Source organism: Ammodytes marinus, assembly GCF_949987685.1.
Source record: "Ammodytes marinus genome assembly, chromosome: 23".
In the NCBI taxonomy this organism is placed as follows: Eukaryota; Metazoa; Chordata; class Actinopteri; order Uranoscopiformes; family Ammodytidae; genus Ammodytes; species Ammodytes marinus.
In genome coordinates this window covers 4,834,374-4,860,730 of record NC_137227.1, presented here as the reverse complement: position 1 = coordinate 4,860,730, position 26,357 = coordinate 4,834,374, and the positions used below count along the sequence as shown (strand labels likewise).

General features: G+C 43.0%; 1 protein-coding gene across 4 annotated transcripts in view; it reads left to right on the top strand.

The window, feature by feature from the left end:
• Nucleotides 1-25,789, top strand: part of dennd4c (DENN/MADD domain containing 4C) — a 34,968-nt gene extending 9,179 nt beyond the window's left edge. The window contains exons 2-34 of one of the 4 annotated variants that reach the window (XM_080052158.1): nucleotides 3,267-3,577; nucleotides 7,567-7,819; nucleotides 7,922-7,991; nucleotides 8,846-9,015; nucleotides 9,365-9,606; nucleotides 10,000-10,066; nucleotides 10,196-10,254; nucleotides 10,972-11,116; nucleotides 12,540-12,715; nucleotides 12,816-12,916; nucleotides 13,348-13,572; nucleotides 14,125-14,270; nucleotides 14,527-14,565; nucleotides 14,856-14,989; nucleotides 15,379-15,511; nucleotides 15,948-16,154; nucleotides 16,396-16,524; nucleotides 16,639-16,774; nucleotides 16,909-17,049; nucleotides 17,536-17,655; nucleotides 18,252-18,383; nucleotides 18,823-19,907; nucleotides 20,188-20,380; nucleotides 20,487-20,584; nucleotides 20,727-20,902; nucleotides 21,015-21,161; nucleotides 21,532-21,730; nucleotides 22,302-22,412; nucleotides 22,527-22,664; nucleotides 22,756-22,873; nucleotides 23,235-23,391; nucleotides 23,736-23,800; nucleotides 23,938-25,789. In XM_080052158.1, coding sequence (XP_079908284.1) covers nucleotides 3,279-3,577; nucleotides 7,567-7,819; nucleotides 7,922-7,991; nucleotides 8,846-9,015; nucleotides 9,365-9,606; nucleotides 10,000-10,066; nucleotides 10,196-10,254; nucleotides 10,972-11,116; nucleotides 12,540-12,715; nucleotides 12,816-12,916; nucleotides 13,348-13,572; nucleotides 14,125-14,270; nucleotides 14,527-14,565; nucleotides 14,856-14,989; nucleotides 15,379-15,511; nucleotides 15,948-16,154; nucleotides 16,396-16,524; nucleotides 16,639-16,774; nucleotides 16,909-17,049; nucleotides 17,536-17,655; nucleotides 18,252-18,383; nucleotides 18,823-19,907; nucleotides 20,188-20,380; nucleotides 20,487-20,584; nucleotides 20,727-20,902; nucleotides 21,015-21,161; nucleotides 21,532-21,730; nucleotides 22,302-22,412; nucleotides 22,527-22,664; nucleotides 22,756-22,873; nucleotides 23,235-23,391; nucleotides 23,736-23,800; nucleotides 23,938-24,074 — 5,748 coding nt within the window. In that variant the 5' untranslated portion in view covers nucleotides 3,267-3,278 and the 3' untranslated portion in view covers nucleotides 24,075-25,789. Of the gene's footprint in view, nucleotides 1-3,266; nucleotides 3,578-7,566; nucleotides 7,820-7,921; nucleotides 7,992-8,845; nucleotides 9,016-9,364; nucleotides 9,607-9,999; nucleotides 10,067-10,195; nucleotides 10,255-10,971; nucleotides 11,117-12,539; nucleotides 12,716-12,815; nucleotides 12,917-13,347; nucleotides 13,573-14,124; nucleotides 14,271-14,526; nucleotides 14,566-14,855; nucleotides 14,990-15,378; nucleotides 15,512-15,947; nucleotides 16,155-16,395; nucleotides 16,525-16,638; nucleotides 16,787-16,908; nucleotides 17,050-17,535; nucleotides 17,656-18,251; nucleotides 18,384-18,822; nucleotides 19,908-20,187; nucleotides 20,381-20,486; nucleotides 20,585-20,726; nucleotides 20,903-21,014; nucleotides 21,162-21,531; nucleotides 21,731-22,301; nucleotides 22,413-22,526; nucleotides 22,665-22,755; nucleotides 22,874-23,234; nucleotides 23,392-23,735; nucleotides 23,801-23,937 lie in introns of all 4 variants that reach the window. The other 3 variants (XM_080052157.1, XM_080052156.1, XM_080052159.1) reach the window with 3 other exon arrangements.
• Nucleotides 25,790-26,357: the final 568 nt, after the last annotated feature.

Below are 26,357 nucleotides of genomic sequence, written 5' to 3'. Positions count from 1 at the left end.
GTGGGTGAAGCTGTGTGACTCATAGCCCTGATGTTTTTATACCATTCCAGAGCCGATTGAATTGGGGAAGCCAACGCTTATATGACACGAGCTAAAATGTGCATGTCACTCAGCAGAGCAGACTCATACAGAAGTGCACAGAGAGTGTGTGTGTAGTTACATTAAAGTTAAACAAAATCGTCTCGCACAGTAACTAATTACGAAAGCTATTTTGATTTCGATACCATCTTCAATGTGAAATAGTGCAAAAAAACATCAGTGTTCAGTTTCCTTGTGGAATACCACAGTGTTCCTTATCCCTAAACATACATTTAATCACACACCACCAGAGCACATTCACCGGTGAGATCGCGTTAGACAGTGTGGTTGGCTATAAAGCAAATCTAGTCTGAAAAGGGCATTTTCCATTTGAAAAGGGTTTTTTACAGGGGAGATGTAACCATGGATACAGTGCAGTAAACCTCTTCAGAGCATAAAGTCCTAACACAGCTTGTGTCCTTGCTTAGATTGTTTTTTCCCCCGCATCATCAAAGAATGAGGAGCTGGATCCAGTCTGAACAACCTTGGTCATTCTAAAGGCGTGGGACAGACATCATTTATTGTGTTGAGAAGGCAACATCTGGGATCATTTGGGCTTAATGAACTTGACAGACGAGAACAAATCAAGACATAAGTTTCAGTGACACATCTCAGACTGAGTGGATGGTTGCGTTCCGAATCGCATACTTTCTACTATATTGTATGTAGAAAAAAGATTTAGGATGTCCCGATTCTTATGGCCAGATTTAGGATGGTTAGAAGTACCCGGATGTCCTACTTCATGCGGCCAAGATTGTTAGTGTTGAAAAGTGCATCCTATTTGGGCGATTCTGACCCACAATCCAGTGCGCACGTGAAGTGACGTAACATCGACGAAGCCTCCATATGAAAACAAACGGGGATGCGACGGATATAAAAGCAAGAGGCAAGATCAAGGTGCAATGTTATGATGAAATAAGAGAGTAAAGTATGTCCCAATAGTATGCCTACTGCATCCTAACTAGATTCTTTTTATCGTCGGATGTAGTATGTAGAATAGAAAAAAGAAAGAGTATGCGATTCGGAACGCAACCGATGTCTTATTTAGGAAGGAAAATACTTCAATATGGTGAATGCATAGGGCTGGTCTCGATTTTAATGCTGAATTGCTGATGCCTTTGGATATTTGTTTCCCTCTCTTTACCTGTGATGTCTACAGTATCTGAGCTTTATGACTTTCATCTATGTGACTGTCATTGATGCATTTATATTGCAGTTTTTCTTTGTTGAAGTGGCTGAGTCTGTCCACAAAACTGCATTGGTTTTTTTTCCTGCTCTTTGATTTGAGTGTTTTTCCCTAAATCGTTTTGAAAGAGGAATGGAAAAAATGCATGCCGCATTCTGGGCAAATAACCCCCGTAACAATTCTTCAAAGCTGCCTGGTCCACATAGCTGGCAGGGCACTTGAAACACATCAGGTTTTTGGCATGTGCACACTCACAGGCAAATTGCCAAGTTTATTAGAGGTAGAGCAGTGCTGCATTAATCGTACAACGAGATAACGGTCTGTAGCTTATAGTGCTCAAAAGAATGGGTCGTTAATGTGACGATATTTTACACATTGAATGCCAGGTTTTTTTTCCCAAGACTGTACAAGTGATGGACATTTTTCAAAAATCAGTGGAAAAGATTTTAGTTTTGTTTGGAAAATGTGTCAGCTGTTTGTCGGCTCACTGTGGCACAGGTCAGTGTGCCTCCCTGCCACATTCTAGTGTAGCAGAGGATTGTTGCTAGGAGACATTAGCTTAGCCACTGCCTCCTGCACACAGGTATCACACTCCTGACACCATCTTCACACACATGCTCTTTTACATTTTTTTCTTTTTCTTGAAAAATAAACTTTTTTTTTAACATTTTAAACGAGGAATCATTTTCGCATCTCGTCGTTTACACATCAAAGTCCCCAATAGATATTGAAGAAAAAGACAAAAACTACAATGCACAGAATTAATCTGTCTCACAGAGTCCAGAGCTGTCTGTGCTCGCTGTGTCCGTACAAAGAGGCTCCTTTTTTTAACCCCCCCCTCCCTCCCCCTTCTCCTACCACAGCTGACTCACCACTGGAAAAATGTAACTTCCTGTGCAAGGTCCTAACGGCTTTATGAAGGCGACGTGGATGTGCTTGCTATAACGTTTTCTCTGTCTTAGACAACCAGTTGTGTTGGCCGGGCTTGATAGTTTAAGTGCTCTTCCATTTTTACTTAGAACCATAATATATAAAGTATAATATGACGAGCAGCACTCTTCTGCCTTATTGGATACCTGTAGTTCAAGTCAAATTTGCGGCCATATTTCAAGGCTTTTATATATACTTTGGTACAGTGTCAGGACAGATTTATGCTCTCAGTGGCATTTGGGAGCATTCCTCCGGGCCCTGGTTGCCCTCCCTTGGCTCTCCGTTGCCACCAGAGCTTTAACTCTCTCCATGTAATTGGAGCGATGTGGTGATATACACTGACTAAAGCGTTTTGTGACTGTCAACCAATCCAGTCCCTTCCTTGCCCCCTGTGTTCTCCCCACTGTGTTTACTTGGCTGTAGTATAAAACTCCTAAAGGATCCTTTTTTATTGCCTCACCCTTTACTTTACTTTACTTAGCATTCTGCGTATGTTTACATGTGGGATCCATCCCACTTTCCCATAGTGGTATGTAAAAGCTTGTAGTGTTCAGTAGTACACTGTACAGCAGATATAAGAATACTTTAATGTCTTCTATGGTTGTGCTTCAGGAGGGTTTATCCTCTACTAGGCAACACATTTACACTTAAAGGTGGAGTCAGCGATTCTGGAGCATGCTTGTTGACAAAATCACTTTTTGTAAAAATCAGTGAGTATCTCCTGACGATATGCTACCTGCATGTAATGTTTGAGCGCTGAAAGATAATTCCAGTGGTAGTACCAAGCTTAGGCTCTGTAAATGGGCATGTTGCTAGCTACAGTGAGCCTGCGTTGTTTATATATCCTTTGTTTACATACCAGTTTACATACCCTAGGGTGTGTATGAATGAACACCAGCTTTTCTTTAGTGCCCACCCACTACTGACAGGTAGCGGATTCGGAGAAGATATTCAATGATTTGAAAAAAGTGATTTTTGACAACAAGAGCTCGCCAGGATCACTGACTCCACCTTTAAAACTGCACAGTTATAGGCTATACTCCAAATTCATCTCCCATCTTCCTTCTTCCAGGTACGCCCAGTCATGATCGAGGACAAGGGTCACCGTGTGACCGACTACTTTGTGGTGGCCGGGCTGACGGACAAGTCCACGCCCCTGGAGCAGGACCTGTCAGAGACCAAGTCCGGAGGGCCCAAAGCGCCCATCACAGACCTGGCCGTCATCAACCGCTCTGCCGGGGAGACGGTGCCTGAAGGCTTCACCTGCATCGACACCACCTACAGCGGCCAGCCAGCCAACCTCAACCACGGCAGCCTCAAGAGCCCCGAGCTGTTCCTGTGCTACAAGAGGACCAGAGGGAAGCCGCCCCTCATAGACATAGGGTGAGTCCTCTGGCACCTTGTCTATGTGGTTGGTTTGTCAATCTGGTATTTTCATATGCCTGCAACATCAAGGAACTCAATATTTGCAAAAACTTCAAAAACAAATGTATGGTTATATTGACTTGCATGACAACAGCAATCACATATATGGTGGAAAATTGCAATAGTGTCCCGCTAGATAGCATGTCTAGAATATTTTTAATAGCTCTTTAGTCATTTTCAAGCGGTAAAAAATTGTTTATGACTAAATTCCATGTAGCTGCTGCTTTTTCATATTCCTGATATAAGCTCACTGTAACACTGTCATAACTGGGACACTTGCCTATTTTAAAGCTCATTGTATCATATTGTGTATAATAGCAAAGGGTGTTTTCGTTCTTGTGTCCCCAAGTGTCTTCCTGGTTTATTAAAGTCTGATAGCACGACAATAATTTGTTCCGAAGTGGAAGGAAGTAGGTGTGTTAAAGTTGTGTTGCATCATGGAGTTGTCGGCCACCCCTCCTGGCTGCCGTCCATAGATACAGCTTTTCCTGCTTCCGTCTATTATCTTACATGAGGGAACTCTGCCGTGATTTACCTTATCCAGTCCAGCTAGCAATTAAGCTAGCTCTCCTTCTCCAACTTATTCACACAGTAAACTTGTCTGTCCTGAATGAGCCTGCTACATCCATACAGTAACGCTTTACTGAGAACAATAATGCAACAGCCCCGAGGCCTTTCAGTTCTCTACACACACACACACACACACACGCACACACACACACACACACACACACACACACACACACACACACACACACACACACACACACACACACACCTTATGTCTTTGTCTGAAGCCTCTTTGTATCCCCCGCTAACACAACTGGAGTTTCCAGTTACAAGAGACACCATTTCCACCCTGCAAATTCAGTTCTTTTTTATTGAAACTGGTGTTAGCCAAAGTGGAGATGTCAACACATTGACTGCATTCCACTCCTTCTGCCATGAATTTGTTTCGCTACTCGTCTTATTAAAGGTGGAGTCCGCAATCCTAGAGAACACTTGTTGTCGAAATCACTCTTTTTTCAAAATCAGTGAATATCTCCTCAAGAGTCGCTACCTGTGTATTTGTACTGTATGTGTGCTGACATAGGGTTAATTCACAGCCTAGGCTCTGTAAACAGGCATGTTGCTAGCTACAGTGGGCCCCCTTTGTTTACATACTCTTTGTCTACATACTAGTTTACAGAGCCTAGGCTGTGTATTTACACTGGATTTTTTTTTTCATTACGCACAGAACGGACTGGTAGCGATCATGAGGAGATATTCACCTATTTTGATAAAAAGGGATTTTGACAACAAGCATACTATAGAACGACTGACTCCCACTTCAATGTGATTCCGTTCTGCTAAACGTAGCCCGGTGAACCCAGCCGGCAGCCACCACTGACTGCCCCCAGCATAAACAGAGGCTCGTGTGTCAAGTCATGTTCCTGAGAGATTGCACAATCCTGCTGCTTGGCATGCTAACAGACATATAGGGTGAAGGAGAAATAGCCGTGTGCACTTACAGACTCAAGGACTCCCAGCCTTTGTCCAGCTACATTCTAGTTTATCTTTTCTCGGAGCACCAAATGCAGCTTGATGAGACTGAATAACGGATTTCACAAGCTCTTTTTAATGTGTCACTGCAGTGCAAACATAATTATATAGACTGTGTGGTCTATTCATAAGTAATATGATAGATATGATTGACTGTCTGTAATAAATAAATGCCATTTGTGGATGCTTTGTAGCAATTACTTCACTTCCTGGTGGTTGTGTTGTGGTTAAGACAGAAAACGGAAGGACAGTAAATATTCTTGCAACACCGGTGTCTTCCCCTCCCTTAGTTCTGTTCCACCTGCCATCCAACAGAATGAATGAAAAGCTATCAAACCTGTAAATCATTCAGACTTCCTTCTGTCTGTGAAGGGGCAGCATTCCCAGCCCCGGGGGCTCCAGGCCGTCACGACTCACTGTGCCCATTATTAGGACTCTTGTTTTTGTTGCCTAAATGAGAATTTGCTGGCTACCGTCCTGCTGGCCTCTTTAGGTTTCGTCCTGCACCCCATTCAGAATAAATGGAGTGTCTCGGTGCACTATTATATCGGCGATGGCTGCCCTGTAGCCTTCACAAAGGTTACAGAATGTGTTTTCCTGGGGGTTCTGTCTCAGTGTTTCAGAGGGCAGCGATTTACAGGTTTCTGGCCTCCCACATGGCATTGTCCAGATGGAATGGGAGGACACGGTGCATGCTACCATGGAAGCCCTGCAGTCATGAAAAAAATAAAAGATCCAACACAGTAGGGCCCTGATGGCTCTCCTGTGTGTAACCTTTCCTTATTCCACAGACTAATGCAGCAATCCACATTACATTACATTTCAAAGTGTTTGTTTTTTTGCTGAGTTGCATACGAGTATTTGTCAGATGTAAGCTTCCCTTACTGTCTGGAGTTTTAAATGAGTCAGCTGCTTAATACTGTACAGTCTGAATCACATCTCCCATTCAGGCTTCTCAAAGGAAACCAGAGCTTTAAGAAGAGAGAGAGTGATGCACACGACCTCACGCTGACCCTGCTTGTTAAAACAGGAGAAACACATTTTATCCTCACCCCACAGACATAGTTTAGCCATTTGCTTAGTGGTTCTTACTAAAGACTTCTTCAGTCTGAATGTGGATTGACGTACACGTACAGTATACGACTAGTTGTATTTGAAAGTGTCTTTCAGCTCCCCGTTTCCATTCAACTTTTTTTTTTAAACAGTTTTGGTTGAGTCTCAATTCTCTAATCAGTGTGTTTTCCAGCCTCGACAGAGTGATGTTATAAACCCACCGTACATGGCAACAAACAGCGCGCATAGTTACAGACTAGCTGGTGAACACAGTGGCTCAATTAGAAGTTCAAGAACTCAACACTAAATTGTGTTTTTTCTCAAACTCTCTGTAGCGCTGCGTGTGTCATGGTCCCAAGTATTCTACTGTCTCTCTCTGCATCCTGTCTGATGGAAATATAAACTAGACACAGACTGGAGTAGGAAAGCATATTTTTTCCTTTTTTTAAAAATATTATTTGTGACCTTTTCCTTGAAGAATTCACCCAGTAGGTAATTCCGCGTTGGAGTATTCTCTGGAAACCTTTGCTTGAGACTATCCAGCTCCATATTGAGTTCGGAATTTGTTGTCGGCATCCAAACTTGAATGTTTCTGTAGACTGTTAAAGGAATACTTCACCCATACGGAACCGGCGTTCTATATTTATAAAATCGCTATATTAATATAATGAATTAGGTTTTTCTTCCCTCAGTCTTTCCTCAGCCTTCTCTTGGCCCTTGCCTGTCTTCTCCACCTTTGTCTTAATCCTAACCCTACATTTGACCATGTTTGATGTCACACATAGGAACATGTAGGGTTAGACAGTGAGACCATAAAACACTCTTTCTGCCTTTTTCTCAGGCTAGGATGGACCGAGTTCTAAAAATCTTGCACATTTATACAACATAGGATCTCAGAGTTCAATACACCTTCATATTTCCACCGGTGAAGTAGGTCTTTAACTATTGCATAATCAGAATGTGAGTTATTCTTCTGTTGGCATCAAAGCTTGTCTAAGGAATGAAAGCCTGTGCCTGACAGCAAACCTGATTCTAGGACAGCATTTCTTTTGAGACACCTACCTTATTGTCCATTTGAGCCTTGGAGAGTGTGTGGGCACGAGTCAGTCATTGCAATGCCAGCTCTTTGAATGACTCTGCCTCAACTGCCATGTTAATTTCCCACACCATTTGGATCACATTTGCACTCACTAATTCAAGTTCTACATAGGCTCCATCAATATCCCTCTGTGTCCTTGCTTTTTTTGTACATAATCGCATCTTTACTCCTAAAAGACACAATATGTATCTTGGTCATTTTCTTTTGTGTGCTCTGCAAAGCTGACATTTTGTTTCAATGTTCTGTGTATCAGTGTGCTGTACGAGGGTAAGGAGCGTCTGATCCAGGGCTGTGAGGTCATCCAGGCCACGCCCTACGGTCGCTGTGCCAACGTCAACAACAGCTCGGCCACGTCGCAGCGCATCTTCATCACCTTCCGCCGCGCGCCGCCCGTCCAGCCACAGAACTCCCTGGCCGTCACCGACATCTGTGTGATCGTCACCAGCAAGGGGGAGACGCCTCCACACACCTTCTGCAAAGTAGACAAGAACCTCAACTGTGGCATGGTAGGTCCCATTTCGTATTATTTAACATGCATTTTTTTTGCATCGTCGCATAGAACAATTTTCTTTTAATATATATATATATATTTTTTTTTTTTTTTCCAGTGGGGCTCCAATGTGTTCCTGTGCTACAAGAAGTCAGTGTCTGCGTCCAATTCCCTCAGTTACAAAGCAGGTGAGTAAAAAGCCATATTCACAGTGTCAACACATAAGGTCTGCTGTGCTGTTACATCGATGTTATTGTTATTGCACATTAGATGATGGTTTTTATTAGCAGTACTAGTAATTAGTTGTAATGTTAAACTTGGGATAAATAATGAAGATATGAGTCCCTAAAGGCTGCTGTGTATAAAGGTTGAAGTGGGGGTAGTTTAAGTCAAAATGTAGGTGTTTCATAATGCTGAAAATGACTTGTGTTTTGCAATAATTATGCGGCTATTTGTGCAGTTACAATCGGCCCCTTTTTATGTTTTAGTCTCAAAGCTCCGGTGAGCGGCACCGCCAGTGTATATCTGTGATATAGATGTAGATAGTTGTTGGCATGTCTGAACTGATGTGTGACATTTCTAACTAACCGACTGATTCTTAACAGCTTGGCCTTTGGAACAATTTGTTTCGAAACACACGTTTATAATCAGTGTTCATATTTATGGGTGTATGCAGACACACGCACGCACGCACGGCTGCATTATCTTGCTGGCCGGCCTTTTTCCTGTGAGGTGGCTGTTTATTCATCTCAGACAAGGGCACTTCCTGCCACGCCCCCTTGCTTGTGTGTGTCTGCAGGCTTGTTTGTGTAGGCGCATGTTCACATAAGAATGTGTGTTTCTTGTCAGAACAACCAGTTACAGTGTGGAGCAAAATATAGTTATTCCCTGAAAATGAAACCACTGATGACCATTGACCTATTGTATCCAGTCTAGCACGTACATGTGGGATATAGTTTGTTTGATACTGCTGCCTATATTACTAGGTGATAACAACATTTTGGTTAACAACTATTATTATTTTTTTCCTTTTGTTGTCCAGGTCTCATCTTTCGTTACCCAGCCGAAGACTACGAGTCCTTCCCTCTGTCAGAATCTGTCCCTCTGTTCTGTTTGCCCATGGGCGCCAAGATCGAGTGTTGGGCACCGAACACGCGCGATCCCCTGCCTGTCTTCTCCACCTTTGTCTTAACCGTCTCTTCTGGTGAAAAGGTAATGTAATGTAGATTCTATTTGACATGGACATCACAATTTCATTGGATGAACTCAGATGCATTGTTTTGAGTGTACTAGTGTATTATATTTTTCAACACCTGTCCACAGCTTAAAAAAAAAAAAAAATCAAAGACAGTAACAAGATGAAATATAAAAGAACGAATAACTGAGATGATAAAAAAACAGCAATATACAGTGGTTAAAGAGCAGCAGTGAGGTGCAGCATCCAACTTCCAGCCTTCTTTCAATGTTAAAAAAGACACACAGGAAATTGTATAGGCAAGGTTAAACCCGCCCAAAAAAAGTTCCAAAATGACTCTGGGAATCTGTCCTTCTCTGTTGGCAGGTGTATGGATCGGCCATCCAGTTCTACGAGCCGTACCCCGTGGATCTGCTCAGCGAGAAGCAGAAGATCCAGCTGGGTCTGCTCACCATGGTGGAGAAGAAGATGATCCCGAACCGTCACGTCACCACCAACAAATGCATCTGCGTGCTCTCCCGCTGGCCCTTCTTCGAGTCCTTCCGCAAGTTCCTCATGTTCCTCTACAAGCTCTCTGTCTCAGGCCCACACCCACTGCCCATTGAAAAGTAAGAATCTGCTCACTTTTAGTTTGGGGATGTTAAAGGTGGAAGTCAGTGATTCTGGAGAAAGCCTAGACTCTGTAAACTGGTGTGTAAACAAAAGGTATGTAAACAAAGGGGGTCCACCTTCGCTTGCAACATGCCCGTTTATGGAACCTAGTCTGTGTATCAACACTGAATTTATTTTCCAGTGCACTCACAGTACAGACAAGTAGCGGATCGTGAGGTGATGTTCACTGATTTTGACAAAAAAAAAATTGACAACAAGCATTCTCCAGAATCACTGACTCCACCTTTAATGCTAAGCACCATACAGATGTCTAAGGTCTCATTCTGATTGGTTGAATGTAGCTGTGTGTCATACCAGTTGTGAGCCCGATTCTTTATTTCTCTCAACAGGCACATCTCACACTTCTTGCACAATGTGTCGTTTCCCTCTCCTCAAAGGCCCAGAATATTAGTCCAGGTGACGTGTTATTTTCTTTTCTTCAGATTTTATTATTATCGATTTGGATAATCAAAAATGTACTTTTACATCGGTGAATTTAGTTTTTATAGTTCCTCTATATTAACATTTTAAATGTCTTTCTTTCAGCTCTCAGCACATGACACCTTGATCCTCTCCCAGCCTGTGTGTACACCTTTACCCCTCAGGTACAACCAACGGGCTTTTCAATGCATAACACAATCATTTTGCCAACAAATAACAGTTATATTGTTACAATCCTTATTCAAACTTTGGGGTTGGCAATTTAAGCTCATTCTTTATGCGTTGACAGTTTTGTTCCCATCTCAAGCTAAATGGAGCGCTCCCTCAGTTAAATATTCTGTACTTTTGTCGGAAAAAAAAACAGACGTTCCGGCTGAAAGAAAAAACATTGGAGTATTGTTCCAGAAAAAAAGCAAAACACATTCTTTTATGTTTGTTTTTTCCATAGCAAATCCTCACTCTGAAAAACAGACTCAGCCAATGTGGTTGCAATCAAAATGAGAAAGTCAAGCAGCAGCTCTATAACCTTCTTTGCTGTCTTATGATACCTTTGAAAACTCACAGGAATCACAAGTTTGGTTTTCAAGCGCGGTTATATTGTATTTTATTGTTAAATGATAGTGTTCTTGTGTTATTTCTGAGCATCTCTGTGTTGATATTAAAAACACTAATGATTCAGATAAAAGTTTGAAATGGCACTGACTCTAATTCCTTTTGGGATCTTCATTGTCTAACATTGTTTAGTGAAGCTTTGAATTCTCTCTTACACTCCATCCATTCCTTTTCCACACTCCTTAACCACACTCCCTAACCCTCTCCATTTGCGTTTTTGTTATTGTGTTTTCTCCCTCCTCTCTCTGTGTGCGCTCCCTCCCTGACAGCGGGGCAGACTATGGCACTCTGCTGTTGAACCTGGGCTCTGAGAACTGTGCCACACTGCTGCACTTTGTCCTGCTGGAGAGCAAGATCCTGCTGCACTCCCTGAGGCCCGCTGTGCTCACCGGAGTGGCCGAGGCTGTGGTGGCTGTGAGTACTCCCCCCCCCCCCGCCCCCCGCCATGTAGTGGACGCACCCCGGCTGCACCCACACCAAATATTCAGTCCAATTCCAGGAAAGATGGGAGTTTGAGCAACATCTGCTGCTTTTTAAAAAATCTGCTTACATTACCATTACAATTGGGTTAAAGGTTGGGCTCTGCGATTCTGGGGTCCAAATAATTTTTTTGTTCAAAATCAGTGAATGTCTCTCCTCACAATCTGCTGCCTGGATGGTTTTACACCGCCTAGGCTCTGTAAACTGGTAACTGTAAACAAAGGGGGGGCCACCGTGGCTAGCAACAAACCCGTTTACAGAATACAAGTTAATGAACTGATGTGAGAATTAAACTAATTGAAACTAATTGTGGCCAAGACCCACCTTGCTATATATTGCTATGATATTCTCACTAGAAAATTCTCATTCACTACTCATTTTATGTGTAATTATCACTCTTGTTGCGATTAACCATCTCTATAGGGAGGAACATATAACCAATTCATCTGCATGAATACTATCATTTATTATGAGATGACCGAAGACACAGCCCGTCTCATAATCTCCTCATCTAACCCGCATTAGTGTGATAGGAATACTTAATCAGATATATAATTATATAATAATAATAATATAATTATATATCTGACAAGACTTGTGTTAATATAATTAACACAAGTCTTGTCCTGGTTCTTTTAATTGGATGCCTTGATAGCATTACAGGAAGCACATAAACATGATGGAACTATAACAATCACTTCTTAATTTGACCTGATTCACACATCTTTGATGGCGGTAGCAGTCAGGTAGAATGCTGGGAACTACAAACTGTAAAACTGCAGCAGCTGCAGAAGAGGAAGAGGTTTTTGACAAATATGATTTCCCATGTTGGAACTACAGTAATTATGTGATCAGTTCCACATGAGTTATGTCATCTAGAGTTCATTGTCAGGAATCCCTCAGAGAAGTGTATTCATCATTAAAAAGAGTGAACTTTTTACTCTGCAAGTTACAGTAATGCTGCTTTTAAATTTTTTTTTCATTCTGTTTTTATTATAATCAATATTTTGTACAGTCCTCTAAGTGGCCTCTAAGTTTAGACATTTTGATTTATTTTTTCACTGATATTTTATTTGTCCATTATCTAGCTCTGTGACCACAACTGAACTTTACCAGCCATGTCCCTTTTTGAATACACAGGATGTCACAATCCTAAAAATATTTCCCCAAATTTCACAATAAATCAATTGGGATAAAGAAGGGAACCATATATTATGCAAGTGAGACCCATTAAGCCATTGCTAGTTGCCTCAATTTAATTTCAGTCTGATGTAGAAACTATGAAGAGGTTGTGTCAAACATTTTATTTTCCTGCCTGGTTTTGGTAACCATGCTTCTGTCTCTTGTCTGTCCTCAGATGATCTTCCCGTTCCAGTGGCAGTGTCCCTACATCCCCCTGTGCCCTCTGTCTCTAGCAGGCGTCCTTAATGCTCCCTTACCCTTCATAGTGGGCGTGGACTCCCGCTACTTTGACCTTTACGACCCCCCGCCAGATGTGGTCTGTGTGGATCTGGACACCAACACTATCTACCTGTATGCTGTGCCTTTATACTGAAAAAACAAGTCACCACTGGCTTTGTACTGTACATAAACATCTTAATATGTTAATATAATGTGCTATTGTGTGTTACAGGTCTGATGAAAAGAGACACGGCAACTGGAAGAACCTCCCAAAGAAGCCCTGCAAGAGTCTCATGAACTCCCTGAGCAACTTGCACCACCAGCTGGCCACTGGTACAAAAAGCACCTCATATAGCTAAACCTCCAACCAAATGAATTCACAAGGAATGGACCATTTATCACAAACAATTCAATCTAGTTATATACAACACCACAAACCATGATGTCAAAAATGATTATAAAGCTGAATCTTTATCTCAGTGTAGGACATACTTTGAGCCATGAAACAATTTAAAAAAAAATGCAAAATTACAATATAAAATAGTAAAACTCAAGTGCATCATCAGGTTTAGGATTTACACAATAGAATGAGCTAGTAAAAGTAAAATAATAAGTAAAAATAATTCAAGATTTTATTTATTTGATCAACTTATTGAATGTTAAATGAAAAAATAGAAAGCTTTATATCGTCTTATACAATCTATGAATATGAATTGAAATGAAAGTGCCCAAAATTGACTTCAAAATTGGTTGTGTGTTGGTAGTTTCAGTGCGTCAAACATCCCAGGACGCGTCTGCGGTGGACATGACCCCCATCGAGGCAGACTTCACCTGGCACAAGAAGAAGACGGCTCTGGAGATGGAGATCCAGGAGGCTTTCCTTCGCTTCATGGCGTCCATCTTGAAAGGCTACCGTTCCTACCTCAAACCCATCACCCAGGCCCCCTCTGCCAAGGCCACATCCGCAGACTCCCTCTACGACCTGCAAGGTAAAACAAGCTGCAGGTCAAAACTGGTTGGTTCATGCTAGTGAAAGTCATTCGGGTGAATTTTCAAATAATTTCAATCCACATATAGCTAACGGTTTTGTTTATTGGCTGACTAATACTATGGATCCTGGATTGTTGTTGAAAGATATCCTGGTTTTGAAACCTTTTGCATAATTTTCATGCTTTATTTAGATAGCTTCCCTTGATGCTTAATTTTATTGGCAATTCTATTTAAAGGTGGATGTACATGATCATTCAACCTTGTATTTTTTTATAATCAATCACATTTCTCATTGGCTATAAATAAGACTTCACTAATGCCTGTTGCTGGGAAATTGGCTCACACACATTACAGATCAATGAAGAAATAGAGTGAAGACAGATGCTTATATCGCAGTATTCTTGAAGAGGGATTTAAAAAAAAAAATGCAATTGAAAGTTGATCCAATTATTCCTGAAGTGAATACAAGAATGACTTCGGATGTGATTTCCAATCAAACTGATAAAAGCTTGACACCACAATCTTCCCTTTGCCTTTTTTTTTCTCTGCAGGGTTTCTCAAAAGCAGAGACCGCACCCACCAGAAGTTCTACTCCACGCTCACCAAGACCCAGATCTTCATCCGCTTCATCGAGGAGTGCACCTTCGTCAGTGACAAGGACACGGGCCTGGCCTTTTTCGACGACTGCGTGGAGAAGGTGAATTACCAAACCGGGCGGGGGGTTGGGGGGGGGGGGGGGGATCACACACAGGGCCCGGTCTGGGGGGGGACGTGTTTTTGTTTTTCCTCTTTCCACCTGAGGCTTCCTTCCACCAACAGAACCCTTTTGTTTCATGTTGTGTCGTTGGGCTAAATAACACCCCCGTCCCGCTGGGGGGGGGGGAAACGCAAGGAAGCTTAAAATTTCCTCTGATTCATTCTGTTCCATTTTGCTCTCTTTCCTCTTCTCGCAGCTATTTCCCTCTGATAAAATCACGGACAAGGCCACCAAGGTAATCGTTTACACTGGAATCAAAATGTGCAGGCTTCTTGTTAGTAACTAACATAAAAAAGGTTCACACAGTACATTAACCCTTTTTCTACCGTTTGATGAATGTTTTCACCGAGGGCTATGGCTATTTCCTGCTTTTCTTCTATCCTTAAATCCTAATCCTAGATCCAAAGAGCATGTTTTTTTACTGCTTATTTGTTTGCTTTCTGCCATCATAGCGGAATGACCTTCAGAGGTGTGGTGGTTAGTTGTGTGTATGACTAAAGGCTGTGGCTGTCATCCTCACTGCAGGTGGAAGCAGCAGAGTCATCGGAGGACACCAGACTGTTGGAGCTGGACGAGTCCCAGAAGAGCGAGCACACGGTGTTTGTCATGCCCCCTGAACCTCCACCAAACGATGGAGCCGATCCTCCCCCCAGATACACGTACGGCTTTCAACTGTCCTGTATTCAATATTCATAAGACAGAAAAAAGATGGCAGTACTTCATAAATGGAGAAAATTGGTTATGAGATTTCAGGGAACAAGTTTAAACAGATATGGCAGTCTTTCCTTGACTACGTAACAGTACTGAAGGGACCAACATGACACCTCATTGACTTTTTATTTTCTGTTTAACATTTGCCTATAGTTTAAACAATGTAATTGGAATTCCTTTGAAACCTGTAAAGTATAATATTCCCTGTTAGTTGTTTATTTTATTTTGTCTTTTGTTTTTGTGTTCCTTTTTTCAGTTTATGTTTTGGTACATCTATATGTTCTTTAAAAAAAAGAATCTTACATGGCTAACAACAGTCCAATTTCTTTTCCTTCAGCTATAAAAGTTTCCCGTGGCTACACATGGAGCTGTTTGACCGTCCCAGGGAGTTACGGCCTGCTATCAGCAGCAGAGCAGCGGGGGCCAGTCTGTCCAGCAGCCCTGCACTACTGGCTAAGAGGACCAAGCAGGTGAGTGCACGCGCAGCACAACAAGTAGTAGTACTTGTACAGGAACACACATCTTATCCTTAGTCTTCATCAACTCTTTCTTGGTGGAGTCAGTGATTCTGGAGTATTCTTGTTGTCAAAATCACTTTTTGGCAACTTCAGTGAATATATCTCCTCACGATCCATTACCTGTCTGTACTGTCTGTGTGCTGAAAGAAAAATCAGATTTTAATACACCGCCTAGCCCTAGGCCCTGTAAAGGGGCATGTAAACAAAGGCTATATAAACAAAAGCACTTAAACCAGTACGGACAGGTAGCAGATCATGAGGAAATATTCACTGATTTTGACAAAGTGATTTTGACAATAAGCATTCTCCAGAATCGCTGAATCCACCTTTAACACGTCTATGTTCCTTTTTATATGATGTTCTTTATATGTCTTTCCTTATCCAACAGGAGATCAAGCTAGCATACAAGATGGCGAAGCGCTTCTACGCCCAGCCTCCGCTGTGGGCCCGCTGTCTGTTCAGCCACTGCTACAGCATGTGGTTCATCTGCCTGCCAACAGGTGTGCGACTGGCCAAGTCTAAGAGCCGTGCCATGCAGCAGGCCTACAACGTCCTACTGAAGATGAGGACCACCGAGGTGGAGGTCCTGGATGAGGTGCACTCCCATTACCCATCTATATTTTATTTGGCTTTTAGCAAGGTTTTTTCCTATTTCTGCATGTTTAGACTAATTTAGCTTACTATCCTTGATGGCCACCGTAGCTTCTGTGAATTCTCCCAAAGGGAGGGGTAAGCAAGGGAGCTTTGACATCTAGAATCTCATCACTAGATTCTGCTTAATCCTCTGATATTACACACTGCACTTTTTAACATATGTATCCCTCTTGACTTCTCAGGTGTGTTACAGAGTAGTGATGCAGCTCTGTGGTGTGTGGGGTCTTCCTGTCATGGCGGTGCGAGTCCTGGTTGAGATGAAGAAAGCCGGAGTGCACCCCAACGCCATCACATACGGATACTACAACAAGGTCACGTATTGGTCTTTTACATTACTAAAACACAAGTCTATTGTAGCTCAAAATGACCCAAAGCACTACACTGCCTCGGGCATGTTCTCACCCTTCAGTATCTCCCCTCTGCAGGCCGTCTTAGAGAGCCCGTGGCCCAGCAGAAACCGCAGCGGCCTCTTTATGTGGACCAAGCTTCGGAATGTGGTCCGCGGAGTGGGCCAGTTCAAACAGGCTCTCAACCAAACATCTCCTCAGAAGGGAACCACAGGTAGTACTGCAGGTGGGAAAGGAACACAGTGTTACGATTATGCTGCATAGTGGGACACACTTTCACTTTTTTACATTGGTTGTCTTTGTGTTGTTCTCATACATTATTTTCCTCTTGTGTCCCTCCGTGTCTAGCTGCATCAATAGGCTCAGTTGCCACCGACGCTGACCGATTAAGTCATGGAAGTGCTGACAGCTCAAGTGAAGTCAACGGCGGGGAACACAACCTGTTCGCCCACAGCATAGAAGATAAAACTGACAACCACTGTAGTGCAGGTACTGTTACCCTAAAACACATTAAAGCTGTAAAGCCCCTGTAGACCCAAATCCACAGAATCCGTCTAACTATTTAATTTGGGTAGTTAGTTACATGATAGAAGGCATCTGAAAAGAGTAATGCATATTTATCAATCCAAATGAAAGATAGGCTATTGTCATTTATGTTTGATAAACTGCACAGAAATTCGGTTTAGATGAGGTGAGCCATGCTCTGGTTCCTGTGACACAATAGGTATTTTGAACCAATCAACTAGGTTCTGTTTATAAAAACAATGACTGTTGCCAAGGAGACCTGTGATACAGCCATATTTAATTATCCAAATATGTCATTCTATATTTATAATAAAGTAGGCCAGTGTAGTGTTTTTGAAAACGATAATAAAGACCCATTTAAAAAAAACAAAAACAAAGAAAAGCGTATTTCCTTAATAATATCCTGATTGAAAAAAATAAATTCCTCTTGTGTGTTTTGGTGATCCACAGGAAGGCAGTCGGATCAAGGCTACGGCTCAAAGGATGAGTTACACCAGGAGCTGGTAGAGGCTTCACGTACAGCTGACCTTTCTACTGAACAGAGGAACAGTTCTAAAGCACAACATAACGGTAACCAAAGCTACTTCCAATCCTCATGATACAGGCAGCCATCGGTCATTTTCACTAACAAATTAAGACACAGGTCAGTAAAACAAAAACAAAAAGGGAAGCTGGAGGTAATATTAGTTTTGGGTTGGATAAGATTATCATTATCTTAAATAGGTAGAATAGGTTTGAAAGATATTTTTTTGGCATGTTTTATGCTTTATTGATAGTGTAGAGACAGAGTTGAAATGGGGCAGAGAGGGGAGTGACATGCAGAGAACGACCGCGGGCTGGAATCGAACCCGGGTCCGCTGCTGGCCGAGGCCCATGGGGGGGACGCCCTACCAACTGAGCTAAGGGCGCCCCCGTTGGTAGAATAGCTTTGTCTACATGTGTGTTCTTATTAGGACAATTTGATTTAGATGATACTCCAGTTATAGTCTAAGAAGTAGTAACAGTGGAGTGGTTACCTTTTACCAAAACCTTTGTATGGGTGTACACAGCGAAAGTGCATGGATTTAGTCTTACAGTGAGTACGTTTAAAGGTTGTGTGTGCTACATATTACCCATGTTCCACTTGTATCAATTCCGGTGTGTTGACTATGTACTTTTCTAACCAGGAGGTGACATTGCTGGCTCAGTGGACAGTGCAGTAACAGTGGCAGAGCCCCCCAGTCTAGTTGATTTGCCCTCGCCTGTCCCCAGTATAGTGAAGCTGTCCACTGGGAGCTTTGATGGAGCCAGGGAAAAGGGTAAAGACTGAAACGAGGCCTTTAAGGAGTCAGTTATTCCGGAGAACTTTTGTTGTCAAATAACTTTTTGTCAAAATCAGTAAATATCTCCTCACAATCTGCTACCTGTCCATACTGTGTGTATGATAAAAAAAGAAACACAAGTACACAGTCTAGGCTCTGTAAACGGGTATGTCCCCTTACTACGTGGTTTCCATACCCTTGCTATTCATACCAGTTTACAGAACCTAGGTTGTGTATTAACTCTGGATTTCCTTTCAGCGCACTCACAGTACACACAGGTAACTCTCCACTCATGAGGAAATATTCACTGATTTTGACAAAAATATATTTTGACAACAAACGTTCTCCATAATCACTGACTCCTTTAAACTACCATACATTTAATTGTTGGAACCCCAGATCAAACTCTCACATTCTCTCAAACACATTGTTTTAGGCACGGGGAAGCTGTTCAGGATACACAGCAAGACCGACAACGTGTCACTCCCCGACGACGACGATGGCGCGCTGGCCTCCATGGACGTCTCTAACAAGCCTCAGCAGCAGAGGCAGAAATCCTTCGCCGAACGCAGCCGCAGCTTCAGCGCAGAGACCCGCGCCGGCATGCTGCTGGAGCAGGGAGTGGACCACATGGCCAGTCAGATGGGTGCAGACGCCCGGATCCTGGCCGCCGCCCTCTGCTCAGGCCAAAGCCCACCCCCCTGTAGTGTGTCCAAAACACTGTTCAAAGACCTGGAGGAGGAGCCTGAAGAAGACCTGGGCTTGACTCTGGGGAAGCTGCCAGAGGAAGACGGACCAGAAGAAGAAGAAGATGAAGAGATTCAAAATGAGGTCGTCATAAAGGAGAAAGGTGATGGAGAGCCTGAGACTGAAACCCTTGATGAGGACTGTGCTCTGCCGGTTGCAGCGCTGGAGAGAGCTGACGTTAAGGTGGGCGCCGACCCGCTGTCCTTAATGGTGTTTGAGAGTGAAGAGTCCGCCTCCGTCACCAGCCAGGACACACCGCGCTCCCTGCCCGCCGTGGTGTCCCGAAACCTGGCTGAGGAGATCGAGATGTACATGAGCCTGAGGAGCCCTCTGGGTGCCAAGTCCTCCAGCATGGAGCTCCAGCAGGCCGAGGGAGACTCCACAGACTCTACCCCGCAGACTAAAGCCTCTCTGGAGCGCCGGTCAAGCCTCCCAGTGCCCCCCATCAAAACCCCATCTGGCTCCCCGGGAGACACACCCAAACGCAGCCCCAACACCGTCACACGCTCCAAGACCTTTGCCGTGAAGAGCAGGACCCCCTCCAGCAACGTGGGCAGCCCAGGCCCCAGATCAGCCTCACTCACTGCACTGGTCAAGTCCTCCCAGAGCGGGTCCTTGGGCTCCGTCATCAACTCCATCTCAGGCATGAAGATGGACAACCTCTTGTCAGGACCTAAAATAGACGTGCTCAAGTCGGGCATGAAACAGGCGGCAAATGTGGCCAGCAAAGTGTGGGGGGCGGTGGCTTCGGCTTACTCCTACTCAGATGACGAGGTGAGTGTCATTTACCAATAATTAAATAAACATGTTTTTTTTCCTTTATTTAACCAGGAGACTTGCCTTTTTACCCTCCTAAACTCTCTGACCAATCAGTGAACAGCATTTCCGTGCACATGACTTTTGTTAACAATTCATTTGTTTAGATGTTTTGCCTTTGTGAACGCAAACCAGACCATCTAAAAAGTGTACACAATGTATCCAACATCGCATCTGGTGTGCACCAAAGAAGCTATTAGACTATAAGGTGTGAACACTGCCTCACTTTACTTTGCAGGATGAACAGGCCCAGGGCGGAGGAGGCTTCCCTTCACATCTGGATGAAAACCTGCTGGCTGACCATGAGGTGGATGAGAGTCCAGAGAGAGGGCCCATCCCCGGGATGGTGGCCAACGGACTCAACCAGAGCTGCACCAGCCTGGGCAGCAGCAGTGGCAGCAGTGACACAGGCCGAGGGACTCACCACACACGTAAGCAATCCTTCTGTGGGAGTGGAAGATCAGGGCCCTATAATGACTAATCACTTGTCCTGTGAAAGGAGGTTTTTTAAGTTTGGATTATTGTCTCTGTCTGCAGATCAAACTCCAGCCCGGGCAGGCAGGGGTCCAGACTCTGAGCAAGGCTCCTCACATCACGCCTCCTCCTCCAGCATTTACCAGAACTGTGCGCTCGAGGTCAGACACGCATGCACACACACACACACACACACACACACACACACACACACACACACTACACCCACTACACCCACCTGCTTTGCTGCTGCTGTTTCCCTTGCCGCTAACTAACATGTTGTCCATATGTCCCTGCTGATAGGTGCTGATGTCCAGCTGCTCCCAGTGCCGCTCATGTGAAGCCCTGGTGTACGACGAGGAGATAATGGCGGGCTGGACAGCCGATGACTCAAACCTGAACACCAACTGTCCTTTCTGTCGCACTGCCTTTCTGCCCTTATTGCATGTGGAGTTTCACGACTTGCGTACGATGACAGGGTAGGAATCTGTTGTTGTAGACTGATTTATTTTCAAGTATTGCTAAGATGAGCTATGCACTTAAAGCAATATAACAAGTGGCAATGGACTTTTCTATGTTTTTCCTTGTCAGGTTTTACATGAATCCCAGTGCCTCTGGAGACAGCATCCACAGCACCAGCACTCAGCCCACAGCCGACGTCAAGACACCAGAGCTGATCTCTTTCCCCGAAGAGGAAGCTAGAGAGACTCCAGACAATCGGCCTGGAACGCATAAGAGGTATCTAACCACTAACTCCTCCAGGTCCACTTTAAAGCTTTAACACTGCAAGTGGATAGGGCAAAAGAAAATGTAACTTAAAGATATCATCACGAGTCTTTGCCAGAGTTAAAAACTTTATTTCATTACAAAGTTTTTACTGAACAGATTTGGGATACAGCCTTTCTTTTAATTTTATAATTCAAAAATACAATCTACAGGTCTTAAAAATGACCTTTTTGATTTATAAAGTATGAAAGACATTTGGAAGAACATTTCTAAATTGACTTGTGCTTGAAAACACAATGCCTGCAGTGTCTCACCTTAAGATGCGACACACATACTTGAAGTAGCCCTGCCTTCTCCTGATTGCTCTCTGCCTGCTGTCTAGTCTGGTTCCAGAGCCGGTGCAGTCTGACCCCCTGGGTCTGCTGGAGCACCAGGCTGCGCTGAAGCCTGAGAGAAGCAATGGGACTTCACTGACGCGCAGCAACAGTGTTGGTGGTCCACTGCAGGGCCTGGACATCCCCCTGAGGCCTGGACACGGAGTCTCCACCATCAGCCTGCCATGCAGCCTGCAAGAGGTGTCGGTCAGTCCTCCTTCTTACTGGAACACACTAACAATGCAAACTAGGGATGCCAGATATTGGATTTTTTGCTGATATCCGATATTGTAAAACTCATTCCGCCGATAACTGATATCAATACCGATATATAGAATTTATATCATTTCTTTTTTCCCCACATCAAATTTGCAGTTATCAATTCTCTTCTGTAAAGGAATTGACATATTATTATGCATACTCTTATAGTGTTGGACCACTGGCAAGTTTAAAATACAAAGTTCAAAATTATGTGATTTTATATTTTTGCATAAACCACTTTTTTATTTTGTGTAAAATAAGAAAAATACTTATTTAAATTGTGAAAAACATTTTGAGCTTCTCCCTCGCTCAGCTGCAGGTTGACTTATGTGATGAAGCAGCAGTATATTTATCGGTTTGTTATATCGGCATGTATCCACTTTTCTTTCCGATATCCGATATTTCATTTTAAAGCCAATATCTGCCGATACAGCTACCGTATTGATAATATCGTGCATCCCTAATTCAAACCTGTGTAGCAGCAGTGTGCAGTACAAATGTTGTGTGTGTTTTTCAGGATGGCATGGGGACCAAACGACCCAATCCCAAGCCTGTGTCCGTGCCCTACCTCAGCCCCTTGGTGCTGCGCAAGGAGCTGGAGACGCTGCTGGAGAACGAGGGAGATCAGGTACAGTACTAACACTAACAGTCTTATTTACAGCATATGTCATGGCACACAGCTCAAACATCTTGAAAGTTCTTCTGGAAGTCCCTGTAACTTCTCTTGTCATTGTCCCAACAGGTGATCTACACCCATAAGTTCCTCAGCCAGCACCCCATCATCTTCTGGAACCTGGTTTGGTATTTCCGTCGCCTGGACCTTCCCACCCACCTGCCTGGTCTCATCCTGACCTCTGAACACTGCAACAAGGGAGTGCAGGTAAAGAGTCTTTAACATTGCATCTATCCTGTCTGTTCTGCCATCATGGCTTTCTTCCACTTCATCTTCATGTCCATGGTTGTCTTTGCAGCTGCCTCTGACGTCCCTGTCCCAGGACAGTAAGCAGGTGTATGTCCAGCTCCTGTGGGACAACGTCAACCTCCACCAGGAACATGGAGACCCCCTATACCTGCTCTGGAGGACGTTATGTGAGTCAATGAGTCTTTATTGTAGCAGGTGGAATGTTTTTAACTGTAGGAAACTTCTTCTACCACTAGAGGGCGATAAGGTCCAGCATGTATATATCTTACATGCAGTTAGGTTTGGTTTATGTTATTAAAAAGTAAATGGCTTCTAAATCAATAAAAATTATTGTCAATGTCATAACAAAAGTGTGCAGGTTGAAAATTTGTGGAAAAAGAAATAACATCATTATTTATGTACATTCTTTTTTTGTTACTTTGATAAAATGTCACTGTTGGCCACAAGCGGTCCGTCTCAAGGTGTTTTTGTTCACTAAAAAGGATAGAATAAAAGTCTTCCTGACTGTGTGCTTGTGTTGTTTTCTAGTGGAGAAGAAGGGGACGCTGGCGCCCACAGATCACCAGGAGATTCGTACTCTCCTCAACACAATCGTCCGCAGCATCCAGACCAACGACGTCTACGGCCCCATCAACCTGCTGATCAGAGAGATCAAACGGCGCCCAGAGGGGGCTAAGCGCCACAGGTCAGACATGGGTCCACTTTACATCTTTAAGAAATTGATGATTTGAATTGAAAGTGATGTTGTGAAGTTTTCCTGTTTGAGTGTCAGCAGAGGCAGGCTAACTCTATACCGTTGTCATCCAGTGTTTGTGCTTAGCTTTCCTGTATGAGTGACCTACCTTTGCCCATGTCGCATGGTTAAAGGAGTGGTTTCTGTCATCTTTTCTTGAGCCGGAGAGTGAGGCAAAAAGCTACAAATTAAAAATGTTGAACTATTGCTTTAAAGTCACTACTTTGTTTAAGCAATGTAAATGGACTCTCTCCTCTCATGTCTCATTCTTGTGTCCTCTTGGGTAATTCTCTCAGGAGTATCTACAGAGAAATAATGTTCCTCTCTCTGGTGGCCTTGGGGAAGGAGAACATCGACGTAGGTGAGTAAAAAATGAGCAGTTACATGATGACGCATGAATCTTGCTTTTTGAGGTTTGTAAAAAAAAAAAAGAGAGAGAATTGTTCCTGAATTGTATATGTCGTCGTGTCAATCACCTTTTCACTGTGTTCTCTGCAGAGGCCTTTGACAGAGAGTACCGCCTGGCCTATGACGAACTGAGCCCAGAGCAGCTCAAGTCTTTGCACATCATCGATCGGCCGCCCACCCCCAGCGTCCAGTGGTGCCTTAAGGCCTTCGGGACCCCCTTCATCTAACTGCCCGAGCCCCGCAGGAAAGATGGGAACGTCTGACTGACTGGGTGTGAGCGTAAAACAAAAGAAAAAAGATTTTGTATTTAAACACCTCCAATCACCCAACCATGGTACTTCTTCTTCTCTCGTCTTGGAAGAGGCCCATTTTTTTTTTTTTTTACTTTACTTTACTTTGCTTTTCATGGGCTTTCCAAGCAGCTACTTACAGGTGGGACTGTTTCTGTAAATGACTTGGAAGGCTGTAGTGAATCTTTTGGGGGACGAGTTGTTGAGGTGTGTTTCTTTTGCAGATGGTGTATAGAATGATTTATCACTGTACAGAATGTATTGACTGCCCCTATTTGTGTGTGTGTGTGTGCGCGCGTGCGCAAGTGTGTGTGTTCCCTCTCTCGTAGCCTTTTTCCCACTTTGCTTAAATTTGTCTTAACTGTTCCGAGATCAGCTCCATCTGACTTGTTTGCGACGGTGTACAGACTCGACTGTTTCATTGTGCACTTTCTAAAATAAGAAAAAAGAAGCTATCTCCACCGGTCCTTTTTGTACATATTGTTGACTTGGTAGGGGGGGGGGGGGGGGGATCTGAAACCAGGGTTGCCTACTTTTTTTGAGGCAACAAGTCTCAACAACTTTGACTGTGTGTTTGATCCAAGTCTTAATGCATGTTGACCTTTTGTCTCAGTGTAAATGTACAGGTTCAGAGCGCGGTTCTATGTCCGTGTAAATATGTTGTGAGGCACACATGTAAATGGGAGAGGACTGAGGACAATCACTAATCATCTGTCACTAAAAAATAATGTATTTTACAACATTCCACATGCCCCCTGCAATCAAAACAGGTCTTAAAGACGTATTGTTGATCTCTTGCAACAACTGATTTAAAATCAGCTAAATTTGAGGGAGAGATTATTAAAGAAAGACTTGTTCTCTTGCAACAAGGGCGCAGTGCCTTGGTGACGGAACAGTCAGTTCAACTTCATGCCTTTTTAATATCTGCAATTTTTAACAGTACCATCCTAGATGAAATTAGAGCTATAATTTACATGTACTGGGGGCTACTCCTTAATCTAGCATAGATTTTTTTTAATTGGGTATATTCTTTACAAGATTGCTTTTATGGTTCAAACAGAGTAGCTTTGAAGGGTGGGTAGTGGTAGCATTTCATGCTTTATACTGCAAAGGGCTTCTTCAGTACTGCCCATACACTTGTGTTCATTTTTACAACGTGACATTCCACTAAATTGCTGAAAATGTATACAGAAGATAGCGGAGTACTGTGATGAACTGCTGGGGGAAAATGGTTGCGGATGGGTCTTATTGTAGATTTGGGACAGTGACTTGTACAGAAGTGATACTATTATGAACTATTCAAATTGCACTGCATAGATTAAAACCTGACCTTAACACAATATGAGATGAGACCACCTCCAAATATTAACAACATGCGGTAGTATCTTTTTCTCCAAAACAAAAAGAATTCTCAATTATTTATTTTTGTATTATATACACTCGGATTGCAGACTGTAGTAACTTAGTATTTTTATAACTAACGGCCCTCCTTCTCCCTTTTTAACCAATCTTTTTCCATCCTATACTGACTTTGTACATTTGACCTCCATTATGGTGACAGAGGATGTACAGAAGAGGTTGTTCTTTAACGATAGATTAGGTGAACTCTTACCGTCCTGTGGAAAGGAACTGAATGTCTACACTTTATGTGCGCTGCAATAAATGAGTTTGTGAACTGATTGCAAAAGACATGTCTCCTGTTTTCTTGTCCCTCTCTTGATCGGAACTTGTATGGTGTCAAAGTATCATACCTGCTCTTCACCCAGGATTTCTAGAAAGAAAAATATATATATTTTTACTAATGTTATGATGTGTTAAGTCTGGAACATTTACCCCAATTTCACGCTAAACATACGCGGCAACACATAAGTGCTTCTCAGGGGGGGCGCGGGTGGCCTTGATTTTCAACTGACCAAAAAAAAAAATATATATATATATATATATATATATATATATATATATATATATATATATATATATATATATATATATATATATATATATATATATATATAATTTGTTTGTGCTAGCGAGCGCGATGTGTGCTTGTGTATGGTCATAACCGCGCGAAAGGCCGCGATTTGCAGTAAATAAACGTCCACATGTGTATCCAAGTGTCTCTGTAGGCTATTTAAAAAATAAATCAAGCAAGTAGACTAATAATAACATTAATGAATTATAGGTTATCACAGAAGGCATATTGGCCTATAATAATAAAAA